The sequence below is a fragment of the Asparagus officinalis genome, chromosome 9 (assembly GCF_001876935.1).
Source record: "Asparagus officinalis chromosome 9, Aspof.V1, whole genome shotgun sequence".
Taxonomy (NCBI): domain Eukaryota; kingdom Viridiplantae; phylum Streptophyta; class Magnoliopsida; order Asparagales; family Asparagaceae; genus Asparagus; species Asparagus officinalis.
In genome coordinates, this window is record NC_033802.1 from 13,272,410 (window position 1) to 13,286,638 (window position 14,229).

The 14,229-nt window shown below is 34.1% G+C and overlaps 1 protein-coding gene across 5 annotated transcripts; it reads left to right on the forward strand.

The window, feature by feature from the left end:
• LOC109823984 (putative RNA-binding protein Luc7-like 2) lies at window positions 3,171-13,435 on the forward strand. 5 transcript variants are annotated; one of them, XM_020390469.1, is made up of 14 exons: window positions 3,171-3,453; window positions 3,558-3,610; window positions 6,031-6,199; window positions 6,294-6,357; window positions 7,915-7,994; window positions 8,097-8,247; window positions 8,969-9,030; window positions 9,214-9,276; window positions 10,022-10,080; window positions 10,410-10,491; window positions 10,869-10,918; window positions 11,028-11,255; window positions 12,968-13,018; window positions 13,102-13,435. In XM_020390469.1, exons 1-13 carry the CDS (start codon window positions 3,307-3,309, stop codon window positions 12,987-12,989), a joined length of 1,230 nt encoding a protein of 409 aa, XP_020246058.1. In that variant the 5' UTR covers window positions 3,171-3,306; the 3' UTR covers window positions 12,990-13,018; window positions 13,102-13,435. The 5 variants fall into 5 exon arrangements, 4 of the variants coding, with proteins under 4 accessions (XP_020246058.1, XP_020246057.1, XP_020246060.1 ...); XM_020390468.1 differs by having other exon boundaries at window positions 3,307-3,453; window positions 12,968-13,024; XM_020390471.1 differs by having other exon boundaries at window positions 3,307-3,453; window positions 12,971-13,024.

Here is a 14,229-nt window from a genome sequence, read left to right on the forward strand (position 1 = left end):
ACTTATCAATCACCAAAAAATCTCGTAATTATATATTTTAAATATAGATATTAGAAAATTATGTAAAACAACTCTCTACATATAATTATGGATTAATTTTAGAAAACATCCTCAACTATTTTATTTGAGAAACCCCCCCTCAAGTTTGAGTATATTGTAGATACCCCCCAATAACTACGGAAAATATAATATAATGTCTTAAAATTTTCTCACTTAACAGTCTTAACCACTCTGAAATAAGGGGTGTGCCTCAAAAAATCCCCCACAACTATTTTGGTTTGAGAAACTTCCTCAAGTTTGGGCATATTATAAATAACCCCTCAAGTTCGAAAATTCAAGAAATTGTCATGAACTTTTCTCTCCCTTTAAACATAAAAAATTACTCTAATTTTTTAGGATAAGAGAACGAGAAGAGAAAGAGGGGGAAAATATCATAAATTGAAAATAGTTGTTTTTATCAATTGAGGTTTTTTGTAATTAAATGTGTTGATTTCTAAAAAAATATTTAGTTATTTTATATTTTAAAGTGATTTCGGAGGGTTTAGTGAGAAATGTGTGAAAGATTAGGGGGGTTTTTAACAGACTATGTAATTGGAGATTTTCTCTAATTTTAAAAGTTGAGTGGGTTTATATATAATATGCCCAAACTTTAGTGAATTTTTCTCAATTAAAATGTTGAGAGGGATTTTCTAAGATATCTGCTTTATTTTCGAGATCCAAAATTATGCATGTGTCAAAATAATATTTAAACCTGATGAATTAGTCTTCCTCTTAAAATATTATTAGTGAATTTATCATTTTTTTTGTTATTTATTGATTTCATATCATGTTTATACTAATTTTTATAAAAAGGGGTTATTGGTTCACTCGTACCTCTCTTTAAAATATTAATAGAATACAATACACTATAAAAAACATATAACATATAAATATCTATAAAAAAAATTTCCATTGCAAAAAAATATTCTCATCAATCCAAAAAATAATTAAATTATTTACACAAATTACCCAATATATTATCTTCATTTCTCCTTGCTTCATGTATTTTTTTCTAATAAGTAGATTAAAATTATAATGAGTTCTTAAGATTATTTTAGAAATAAATATTTTAATTCTTAAGATATTTTATGGATATTTTAAAATCATATATACTTTTTTAATTAAGTTAAAATTCTAACGTAAGCATCACAATATTGAGATTTAAGTATGAGATTATTATGTTTAAATTAATATGTGAAAAGCCTTATATCTCACGTAAGCGATGTTGTATTGGATTGTGTCATATTGCAAGGTTTAACTCGATGTGCTCTTTAGTTCATACCAAATCACAAAAGTTTTTATAATAAAATGTCAACGTAAGATGACCTCGCTAGCTACCACAATTTTTACAGTTCCTACATCAAAGAGATATTTCTTGTGTTGTGATCATATATGGAGTGCCGACTTTTGTTATATCCATTTTTATTTTATAAATTCTATAAGAAAGGAGAAATATTACGAAGAAAATACTGATGGTAAAACTGTCTAATTTGAATTTTGAAATTTTGAAATTTTGAACTAAAAAATTTACCATTCGCTCATTCGACAAGTCAACTTTTTCTTTTTCTCTTTTCCTCTTAGAATATTGTATATTATATATCATGTAAATAACGGGGAATATTGTAAAGGAGAGGCTGGTGGTTAAACTATCTAACTCTGAACTTTATATTTTGAGACAAAAGGCATCCTCCATCTTATTTTGAATTTCTTTTAAATTTCAAACCATTTGAAGAAAAAGCTCCAATTCAGATTATCTAATCTTCTATAATTCATATGCTATAAACCATTAATATAATTTGTTTGTGTGCTCATATCCATAAAAAAATTAGCACATATAAAAAAAATAAGAAAATTATGTTCAATTTAATTTAGAAGCACATGTATATAATTGAAGAAGAGACCTTTAGAGACTAAAATCGGATTTAAAAAAAGATTCATACCCTTCAAAGTTAATGATGTGAATTCAGTTCCCACTACCCACTCCATATTATTTATTCTACATGTAAGACTCATCTGTGTGAGCACGAGCCAAACTAGTTGTGGGATAATATGGATTAATTGGCTAGTTTTTTTTAAAAAGAAACCCTATTAAAAAGAGTTTTTACTTTTTAGGACATGTATACAAAAACCGCTTTTTATTTTCCAATTTATTCATAAATCACATTTGAAGTAAGTTTTTGTTGCAATCAACCATCTTTTAGTCCAATTTTCACTAAAATCCCAAAATTACCCTTGAAAAACTCACATGTATGTGACTCATTTTTTTAGTGTTTAGGTATTTGTGAGAATATAGCACACATAGCTTGAACTTGAACTTAAAAACTTATTTTCTGTTTTTTGTGAAAATTTGACTAGAAGGTAGTTGGCTGCAATAAAAACTCACTTTAAAGGTTTTAAATGTGGTCTATATATAAATTAAAAATGAAAGGGTATTTTCATATAATTATCCTATTTATAAGGTGGTTTTTAGGAAAAAGGCATGTTGGCTTATTTTGAACTTTTAACATTTCAAAGTTTATTTTTGCCTATTTCATATGCTAAAGTTTCACCCATCCTGAACTTTGGTGTTTTAAAATTTACTTTTGCTCATTTGGTATCTCACTATTTCAAACCGTTGAACTTTCATACCTTCAATTTGAAGTACTTTTTATTTTTTTCCGTAAAACTTAGACAATTGAGTTTAATATGCGACCTGATTTAGACTTTTACATATATGTGGACCTGTGGCTTTTGTAGACGACAATTCTAATTCGACCGCATGAAGTGAGTCTACGCTTCGACCGCATGAAGTGAGTATACGCTCGAAAAGTTATGTTTACAGAATACTTCCATGTATTTCTAATTTTTATCTTACCTGTTTCTCATAGTTTCCCATTACACTTTTCCACAACTAAATCAAATGGGTGTGTTTGGCATCTCCGGAAAACTTACTTTAGTTTGCACAATCTTTGTTCAAAACTTTATTTCGGTTTGACTCGAAGCGGTTGATTAGATAGAATAGCAAATATAAAGATGCAGAGGGTGACATTTGCAAATGCAATTGTCGGGTGCAAATAGGTAAAAAAACCCGTCATCTATACCCAGCACAGAATAAATAAAGTTTAGGGGATAAATATGCAAATCAACCTACAAAGTGTCTCTTCAGTATCGCTCGCAACATCGAGAAATTCTCGATACCTCCTCTCAATTCACAGCCCCGATCCTCATCGTCCTCCTCCAAAAACCGCTGTCTGCTCGCCTCTAGCCGTCAAAACCCTAACCCTAGAAATGGACGCCATTAGAAAGCAGCTCGATGCTCTCATGGGAGCCAACCGCAACGGCGACGTGACGGAGGTTAACCGCAAGTACTACGACCGTGACGTCTGCCGTCTGTTCTTGGCCGGGCTTTGCCCCCACGATCTCTTCCAGCTAACGGTCACGATCTTTAAACCCTAGCTGTTGTCTTTTTACTGTAAACCCTAGTTTCTTTTTTTTGAGAGAATTGCTGATGCTGTTGTTTTGTTTTTTGTTGTCATTAGAAAATGGATCTTGGTCCTTGCTCAAAGGTGCACTCTTTGCAGCTGAGAAAGGAGTATCCTTTATTTTTATTACGAGAAATTGGCATTTTTTGCTGTAGTGATTTCTAGATGTGTACAGCTAGTTATGGAAAAATATGTATCTAGATGATTTTTCTGCTGTTTGATGAGAATTTTTGTAAAAATTCATGTTTTTTTGTCTGTTAAATTGTTTATTGATTATTATACTATATAGGATGAAATAAGAAAGGAAGATTTATTAGGGTGGAGTTGAAAATTTTAACTAGGGAAGGCACAATTAGAAAGGAAAGGTAGGGAATGGAAGTGAAAAGATAAAATGTTGTTTGGGAGTTTTACCTTGTTGGGGAGTTCTAATAAAGAGGAGGGAAGTGAAATGAATATGTATAAAGTTACATAAATACCCTTACATATTGGATGTGAGTATATCTTAGCCATTGATTTTAATGTCATAAGGGTAAAATTGTCTTATCATATTGTAAAATTTTACATTGGTTTCCATTCCATCATCTACCCCCCAAATTGGAGGGGAGGAAAATAGAAGGAAATTTAACCTTCCATTGCATCCTCTAACCCCTCAGAAAAACTCCCAAACAAGGTGAAATTGAAATTTCACTTTAACTTCCATCCAAGCAAGGTGTAATAGTAAAAGGTTTTTCGATGTAAATATTACTAAAGTGCACCACTTAGGAGAAGTGATGAGGCATAAGAGAACTTGGACGGAGGCTGTAGAGAAGCATATGGTAAAGGAGATAACCCTCTACGAAGCTTGATGGCAGAGTGGGGTCCATGTAGCCGACTCCAAAAATCTGAGATAAGGCTTTCTACTTGTTGTTATTAAAGCATTACTTAGAAGAGTGATTACAGTTTTTTACTAAAAATAAATTACAGTTAAACCCACCTTATTTTTAAGAATTCATCATCTTTTCCACCTCCTAAAAATAGTGCGGAGCGCCGGAGTCCACAATCTCAATGTCAACCATGTATTAGTGAGTGAATTTTGTAACTTGTCTTAAGTGAAAAGTGGAAGCGGGTGCAAATCAAGGACAATGTAGTAAACATCAAATTTGGAATGAATTGCAATGTCCTACTAAGTAATAGATGGTTGTGATTGAGGAAGTGGACTCTTTCACTGTTTTTTATAACCAATTTAGAAGCATTTGTCCTTGTTTCATATGTAAAATTACTGTAGACATTATCTTTCTAATAGTTGACAAATAAATGATGATCCAACTGAATAAACAGACCACTTATACCTTTGAACTCGGAATTTCCCAATTCAGATATCATTGAGATTGTTTTGTGCCTCACCCCCCAAAAAACCTTTTTTTTTCATATTTGATTTTTTAAGGAATTTGTTTTGAATTAAATAACGCGAGTGGCCTATATAGGAGATTAAAATTTGACCTTTCATTATTTATCTTTCAATGCACAACTTTCGGTTTGATATTATTTGGGCAAAGATAGATACAGCCCCGAGTAGATTAAATCACTTTTAAGTCCTGAGCTTATGCAAAGATTTTACATGCAATTGGTAACTAAGGCCTATATATTAATTAAAAAAGAATGTTATCTTCAGCTTGGGTTGTGCCCAAGCTGAGATCAATGTGGCTCCCCCTATGGAGATTGACTTGAGCACTATGCAATTATGCATGCCTTCTCTTACTGCTAGCACTTTATTTCGATTGTCTCCATTTTTTTTCCATTGCTTGTTTGGGCCATGGAGTGTGGTGAGAACTTATTGGAGGATTATTGAGCATATAATTTTTGTATTGATAGCACATAACTTTTGCAAATCTGTATCACACTATCTTTGATTAAATCACATGGAGAAGAATTGTCTAGGTCCATTGACTTATGCTTGTTATTATACATCAAGCTCTATTTGACATACCCACAAACGTAAACACGAGCTAGAATGTATGTGTTCAGTTCTTGATACTGCTTCATTGCAATTGATTAGGTAATTGGGAAGCATGTGTTTTTAGCTGTGTGTGGTGCATGGAATGATAGATGTTAAAGTAACTAACCTGCTTCACACCTGTACACTCACTGATCAGATGAAATTTGTGGATACATTCAGCCCAACCTATGAGGCCATGACTATGAAATTTGTTGAGATTTTGCTTACACAATATGGGGATAACTGGTGATTGCATTAGCAGGCCCATGAGTATCTTTCTTGTATGATTGAAACTTTTCCTTTTAGGTCCAAAGGTTATAATTGTCCCTTTCAGGCCTACTTGAATTTGGTCTTGACAGTCCATTTTAGTTACACTTTCTACATAATTTCTCCATTTGTTTTCGTGAAAGGTATCGTTGAAACCTTGCTGAACTAAAGTATAAGAAGGTGCTAGTTTCAGAATTGTGCCTGCATGCTCCCCTAATGATTCCTTATTGTGCAGTAACTATTTCTTTACTTTTGTGGAGCATGCTGTTCTTCCTGAACAGTTAATAGATATGAAGAATCCAAAGCAAAAGGTGTTCATAATTTTGACAGAGAATTAGAGGATGAGATTGAAAGACTGATTGGGGAGTGTGAAAGGAAAATTCAAAGAGCCGTTAAGCGTCTGGAGGAGGCAGATGCTAAGGCTGCTGTTGCGATATCTGTATCCGAAGTTACCCAGGTATTTGTGGTATTTTGTCACCCTTATGTATTATTATTTTGAGTTAAATTACTTACATTATTTTATGCTAACACTTTTCATTTTGAAAATACAGTCACCTGAAATCACAGAGTTATCGAAACAGATCAGGGAGAAATTGAGAGAAGTTGATGTATTTGGTATTTTCTTGGCCTCTAAATTTATATTTTTGTTCTCTCTGATGAATAAGTAGGGCAGTTTGTTGTTCACATGCAATATCTCATTACGTTATTGAGCGTTATGCACTTCATATTTTGTGCTTGGGGTAAAATCCTTCATGACCTCTTAGACTGTTCCAATTCTGAACAGCTATTTCTTTTACAGCCCCTTCCTCCCTCCCTTTTTGTGCCTGTTTTTGGTTGTCACTGCAATGTATTTTTGTAAAAAATACAACAGAGAGATCTTTTATTATTGTGATCAAGAATCAAGATGTCTTGAATGTTGAGGCAGCATGTCCTGTTCAAATGAGCAAAATATGCATCCTAAATCATCCTGGGCACATGAGCTCCTTTAATGTGGCAGGCAAATGGAAAACATTCATAAGTTCACATGTAAAGTCATAAATAAACTTCAGCATTCGTTTTACATAATTTATTTAAATCAAGGAGATTGTGGACATTATATCATAAGAAACCACTTTTATTCAACTAAGTAGCTCATGAAAATCATGAATACGCTATGCAAGTTTAATTTTTTTTTCCACGATCATATTTTGTCATAATCTGTGATGATTAACCCAACTAGTTACTCATAAATCCTGGTTTGCCGACCCTCTTAAGTCTTAAGGGTTTGTTTTTTTAGAACTATATTTTCTCCTGTGAAATGCATGGAACTTAGTATTATATTATTGTTGTAGCAATTATATGGTAATATTATGATTTGATAGTTGTATATTGCTTTCAGTCTAAAGGTTATACTGTAAATTAAAAACATTGTTAAAAATAATTGGAGAACTTTTTACTTTGGAACATAATGCAATTAATGAGAGAATCAGAAAGAAAAGGTAGATTGGGGAGCAAATCAATAAATAATTAATATGTATAGAAATTCAAAAGTCAATTGTTTATGCATGACTCTTCATATAAACGTCATTGTCATATTATTTTTTACTTATTTCAATTGGTAACAAAACAAAAAAAGGAAATCTCAGTAGCTGCCAATTGATACCCAGGGGGTTTCTCTTAGTATGTGGTATATGATGATGTTACCATGATTTATTGACCCAATCATTTCTGTGTTGCTAACAAGAAAATTTGTTTGCTTGGTTTGTCATCCTTCGAATGTATTTTACACCATGGTTCTCTACTTTTGAGCTTTCTCTTTTGTTTATTAGGCATGCCTATGTCATCTTCATTTCAACACACTCATTTCTAAACTCATTTTCATGAGTTTCTCTTCAACCTTTTTGACTTTGTGAAACTATTGCTTTATCTTGTCTACTTTCTAGCAATATTTGTATTGTGAAGTTGATTATATAATCTACCACCCTTTATGTCCACAAAAGGTAATGAATTCTTGCGATATGGAATAAGTTTAGTGCAAGGCTAAGCTGATCATTTGTTTGAGCCTGCTCGTTATGGGCCTTATTGCATGTGTCCCGACATTCTGTTGCAGCATCTTTGTGGTGAGTTCAACAATTTTTGACCTGAAAACTACTAAAGTTGACTATACCTCGACAAATAATTTTTTTCCCCCAGATTTGGAAGGGAAAACAGACAATAAAATTCGGGCCATTGAAGATCTAGAAGAGTTGAGGGCCAAAAGAGCTGATAAGCAGGTAATGCTTGACAATTACATGTTCCTCACTTGTGTGTTTTGACTGGTTAACTTGTACTGCTCTTGTTTAAGTGAGACAACTCTGTTTGCATCCTTGCTGCAGTCGATGCTTCTTCTTGATGCTTTTAACAAAGATAGAGCTTCTTTACCACAACTTCATAATCCTCAATTAGCACCTTTGCCAGCTCTTGTTCTTCCAGATCCTCGTACACAAGAAATGATTAATGAGAAGCTGAAGAAGGCAGAAGATCTTGGTATGTGCATCTAGATATTAAGTGATGCTCTGTACTTAAGTCTTTTTTGGTAACTATTGCTCTATTGGTTCAATAATTTCTTTGTATAGATTGGTGGTTGCTTGGTAAACCATGATTATTTGTCAGTTTGAGTCCTCACTTTGTTCTTCTTTTGAATTTATCTTATTTTCTTTTACCAAATCTGCACTGAATTTCAGAAAATTTATTGGAGTTGATATCTTGACTGTGTGTCAAGCTGCTAGTTATTTTAATGATATTGGTGTCAGCTTCTAGTTAGGTACAATAGGCCTCTACCCTGGAGTTACTTGAGCGTGAAGTAAATTCTCCTTGTATAGGTCATGAACTTAATTAACTACTAGTATGTTGGTTTAGGATTGTGGTTTCCTGGTATCAGCCTGGTTATTGATGTTCAAGACTTCACATCTGATTACCCCAGACATTTACATTGTGTATGAATAATATAGACTTTACAGAGTCATGTTTATTCTGCTTGTTACCCATAAATATAATGGTATATGCTTGGTATCCAGCAGAAGAGTATTTGAGCAAAAGATTTCTGTTGTTTCTTCTTAATGTTGCTTCTCGACTTCTAAAGGGATATTTTTCAACACAAAGCTTGTATGTTACCGTTCATTATACTTGCTATAATTCTGCATACACTTTCTGTTCTCTCTCAATGAGGCATTACTGTTGTTACTGATGGATTTATTTTTTTGAGCAGGTGAAAAAGGTATGATAGACGAGGCCCAAAAAGCTTTGGAAGAGGCCGAAGCTCTTAGAAAGGTTGTATTCCTTTTCAAGTTCTATGATTCGACTCATTGGGCTAACAGTTATGCTGTTAATATTTTGTTAAGGATTGAGCTCTAATATATCCAATGTTATCTGTAGTTACATTATAAATCCGTAGGACTTTTAAGATCCTTTACGTTGCTTGGGCATGACATTTTCTACAATTTCTATATGCAGTTAAGTGCACGACCTGAGCCAGTTCAAGACCCTTCAAAGTATACCGCTGCCGATGTGCGAATTGTAAGTTTAAAGTTGATCTAGTAGTTTATTATAGAGTTAGTCTCAAGCCAAATAACTTTCATTAGGAATTCAGAAAAGAAAGAAAACTTTGAAGCTTGCACTTTTATCGATGTTGGTATTTTGTGTATTGATCTCACTCTTCAACTAGTCCAAACATTTCCATTTTGTATTTAAATCAAGGTTGTGCCATATTTTCTTCATAGGCTCATTGTGATATATGTATAGCAAGGATATAATGCATTTGTTTAGGAGTGTCCTGCCCTATTAAACCACCCTTGCTCACTTATGTGGGCTTCACACCATGGAAAGTTAATATAATTAAGTATGCTTTCTTTGTATAGAATTAGTTGAAGGCAGAAATTGAAGGCTTGAGGAGACAAATAACAACTTTGTAGGAAACAAAAGCAAACTTACCAAAAATAGTGGTAAAGTAGTTTGTATATGCTTGTTCTCTAACATGTTTGCAGCAGGAGGAAAGAATGTTTAGGCAATATTTTCTTCTTTAGCTATAGGTAACAAGTGAATGTTTAGGCAATATTTTCTTCTTTAGCTATAGGTAACAAGTTGTGTGCAATAGGTTAAAATTGTAAGATTTCTGAGGGAACAGATTAGTACTTCTCATTTTCAGGATGTTTGTTTGCTAAGTTCATAGAGAAAATGACGGGGTTGTCTAATTGGTGGTTATATTAGTTGTATATTATTGGTGTCTTATAGCATTAATTCTTTTTTTCCAATTCATTTGCAGACTGATCAGAAATTACGGGTTTGTGACATATGTGGAGCATTCTTGAGTGTTTATGACAGGTAAAATAATTATACTTCCCATCCTATAGTTTTGGTTAAAGTACACGAGATTCCATGCGCAACAGAAAGACTAGTATTTGGGGTTTCAACTTCAGCTTTTGACTGGCTCATCATACCTCCTTGTCACCGGCAGGATTTTGGGCCCAGTTTTACGAGGAAAACTTTTGCAGCTAAAGAATGTGCGTGTTTTTTGTTTTTGTTTTATACTTGTGGATTAATTGCTAGAAGTTTTGGTGTCACAATGCATTAACTAATCCTTTAGGAGGTTTTAAGAACATATTATGTTTTTTTAAGTGAACAAGTTATTCTGATTGTTCTGTGGTATACAGTGATCGCCGTCTGGCAGACCATTTTGGAGGGAAGCTTCACTTGGGCTATATGCAAATTCGGGAGAAATTATCAGAAATGCAGGTAAAAGTTTGCAAGTTTCCCTTGGTACTCTGAAGTCTGTACATTGTTTCATGTGGTACTAACAAATACATATTTACAAGTTAGTGGCAATGTGTGTGCATGCACATTTTTGTTATCTCTTAAACCCTCCTACCCCACACTTTCCGTTTCGATAAAATGGTACATGGGCATGTTTGATATAGAAAATAAAATAGTTTGGTTATTCTTTATTATCAATTATTGTGCTTTAACTTTCTATGCAAGTAATTTCTTTGTTTAAACGTTTGTTCAGTGCTACATAGGCACACAGCCTTTAAAGAGTTTGCCATTGTTTTTGAAGTATTACTGTAATAATGGGGTTTTTAGAATATAATGTTAATAGTTTATGCTTTTGTCAGGAGGAGAGAATTAAAAGCCGCAAGAGAGAACGATCAATGGATGAAAGAAGGTACCCTCTTCAATCAGCCAGTTCAATTCATGTGTGCTGCCAGTTATCCCACCTTTAATCCTTTGCAAAACTTTCATAAACATGGAGTGTAAATATTCTGATGATATAGGTCAGTAGAGCGAAGTCAGAGCAGAGACAGAGCATCAAGTAGAGACCGATATAGAGGTAATAGTCGAGAAAGGGGAAGGGATTATGATCGCCATAGCAGAGATCATGATCGCTACAGTGATAGAGGCGGTGAAAAGGATAGAGATCGATCTCACAGTTACGATTCAAGGAGCCGGTATAGATCACGTTCTCGATCAAGGGACCGCACTAGAGATTATGATCGTCACAGGTAGTGTTGCAAATATATTTATATAGCAATATTTTAATTCATTTTGGCACTTAGCAAACTCTTTAAATGTTATGTTTAGGAATTCCATTGTCTACATTAGGTGGTTACTTTTTATGACATCGAACTTAAATCTAGAGACGGGTCTTGAGAAATGAGTCTGGTAACCAAATTTTGAATGGATATAAATATTTTCTGCGCTTTGTGAGTCTTGATCTTTGGATGCTAACATGCAATTAATTATGTCTTTTTTCTGGTTCACTTTTTATCTGATAATTTCAACTAATTCAAACATACTATGCAAATATAATGAATTCTTTCTTTCTTGTATTTACTAATCTGTCTTAACTGTGTGCCCAAATAATTCTTTATTTAGATTCCCACCACATAGTAGTTCTTTGTTGATCTATTGTATAGATTTGATGAATTTTACTGCTTATACTAAAACACAATATCATGCATAAATTTCTTCCTTGATTTCCAATGAATATCCAGCGTTGCCCATCATCACGTGTTCTCCATTTTTGTATTTCTAAGTGGATATGGTGCTGATGCTGGAGCAATGGAGCAGTCTTGTCATATAGCATGTCTCAGGAAATGGGTATGGCAAGTATAACAGGGTAGCTGTGTAACAACAAGAAAGAGCCTTTATCCCAATTTTTGGGGCTGGCCACATGAATCCTGCTCTTCCTAGTCTTCCAACCATTGTCATATCTTCTTAACATCTTCTAACCAAGTTGTTTTAAGCCGATCTTATTCCTTGCTACATTAGTTATCAGTGAAAAATGCCTTCACCAAAGATACCTCAATCCTGCTCTGCTCCTCTTTTCCAAGCTCCTTGTCTATGTCCTCTTGAGCTTCTTCTCTGTACCCTTCTTCCTTCTTCATCTCACACTCCTCCCCGCTCTTTCCTCCTCTACACCCCTCCTTCACGCTCCTTCCTTTCTCTGACTTGCACATCTCCTCCTCCTATGCCATTAGCATCTTGACGGAGAAGGAAAACAGTGAAAGAGGAACATGTGATAGGGGAGATGGGAGGAGAGGAGGAGAGGAGATTGGGAAAAGAGGAGAGAAAAGGTATGGTGGAAGTTGGAGACACAGGAAGTGGTGAAAGATGAGGGTGGAAGTTGGAGGATGAAGGAGAAAACCGCCATCGCGATATGTAGAAAAAATAACCAGTCACATTTTGTGGTTACGATTCATGTTTTGTGGTTACCTTTTAAGTTTTTTGGTTACTTAATACGTTTACTGGTTAACTTGTGCATTTTCTGGTTACTTTTTACTGATTAAGTTTTACATTTTCAACTTGTTTTTTACTAGCTGCCTTGTACATTATACCTGAACACTAAGAGTTTAGATGAAAGAATGAGTTTTTGTTACCTCATTTCATGCCCATTACAATGTTTGTTACCTATCTAGATTTGGTGTGCATCTTTATGTACTGTTTCTGCAATCTTAACTGTCTAGGCTTGTTGATCAGCTTCTGCCCTGTCTCCCACTGTTCCTCTCCTGCATCTTGTCTCCTGTGATCCTTTGTTATCTCGAAAATCTTAATCTCAGAGCAGACAAGTTTGTTTATCGATGTTATAGTAAACATAAGAGACTCCCAGTTGAAAATAAAAATATGGGCATAATGATCATGTTTTAGTTTAGTTTTATCAACATTTATCTCAACAAGATTCTAATTTTTTTCCCCCTTTCTTTTTATCTCACAGCAGACGTCGTGATCGGTATTAAACTCTGTCTGAGAGGAGGAGAAGCTTGAGGTTCTGGTTGGTCTTGAAATGCAATTATTATTATAGATCCCTTTGTTTATATCATCAGATCATTCATCTTATTGTTTTTGCAGGTTTTCTTGTGGATGTAGGGGGTCTTTCTAGATCTTCAGGTGCATATGAGATACTGTGTAGATGAATGTTGAGAATGATACCTGTGTAAACTTGGATGTCACTATTTATCAAGTCGGAGAGGTTTTTGCAAAACTAATATTGCATCCTACTGCAATTTGTATAAGGCTAGCAATTTGTATAGGGCTATTGTGCTGGTTAAAGTATTAGACTGGGAGGTGCATTTTGCGTTGGAAACAGTTAAATTTTGTTTAATATCAGATGAGGTTATGGTGTACTTCTAAGCCTCTAGTTTTTCAACTTAAAGCAATGCCTACATTAATTTGCCAGCCGACATTTCAGTTTGCCTTACTTCTGATTCTCTACTAAAGACTATTTCTTTGATCCGCATTGTGTTATGGTCTGGAGAAGGTGCTCGGCGTTGCTATCTACGATGGGTTATGTAATTATTACATGCAAGGTAATTATCATTAAAGAGAACATTCACAGCAGTAACGTGGCTGCTTGATGTTGAAAATCTTTTCACTTCATGAAAGTTTCTACACTTTTTGGATAGTGTTTGTGATGCCGTGTTGTCGTTTGGGATGTATTTGCACCTCAGATGATTTACTGGATATCTCACAACTTAATCATCCTCACTAAAGTTTCAACATAATTTGAAGATGAATTCTTCTTGTAGAATTGCTAGGAGTTGGTATACTGGAACTGTGACTGTTATAATTGATCAATATTTTTTTTAAAAAATGGATTGCACAAATGAATTTCAAGCCACAGCTCCTTGCAGAAACAGAACTAAAGAAAAAGAGAGTTCAGAATATGCAGCATTCCTATTTTGTTTCTTTTCTATGCTTTTAGCATAAGCGGAACCCTTTTGTGTTTGAGAGACAAGGTTACACTATAAATTGGTTGATTCCAGACGCTAAAAAGAAAATTATCACAATTTCAAAAAGATGAATACAAGTAAATACTTAATACAACTATTCCACTTATGAGTTTAATCAAGAATAAAGAATACCGCACACAATTCCGTTACAAAGTGTAAGTGGATACAGAAAAACCTCCCTTGTTATTGAAAACCTGAAGAAAGCGTGAGGATTTGATCCTATACTTGGCTCGTTCCACCTGAATGT

Bases quoted from the DNA above. Each gene is read 5' to 3' on its own strand.
- LOC109823984 (XM_020390469.1), top strand. From the start codon at position 3,307: ATGGACGCCATTAGAAAGCAGCTCGATGCTCTCATGGGAGCCAACCGC. The intron at 10,492-10,868 runs GTAAAAGTTTGC...TGCTTTTGTCAG, and splicing joins AGAAATTATCAGAAATGCAG to GAGGAGAGAATTAAAAGCCG. The intron at 11,256-12,967 runs GTAGTGTTGCAA...TTTATCTCACAG, and splicing joins AGAGATTATGATCGTCACAG to CAGACGTCGTGATCGGTATT.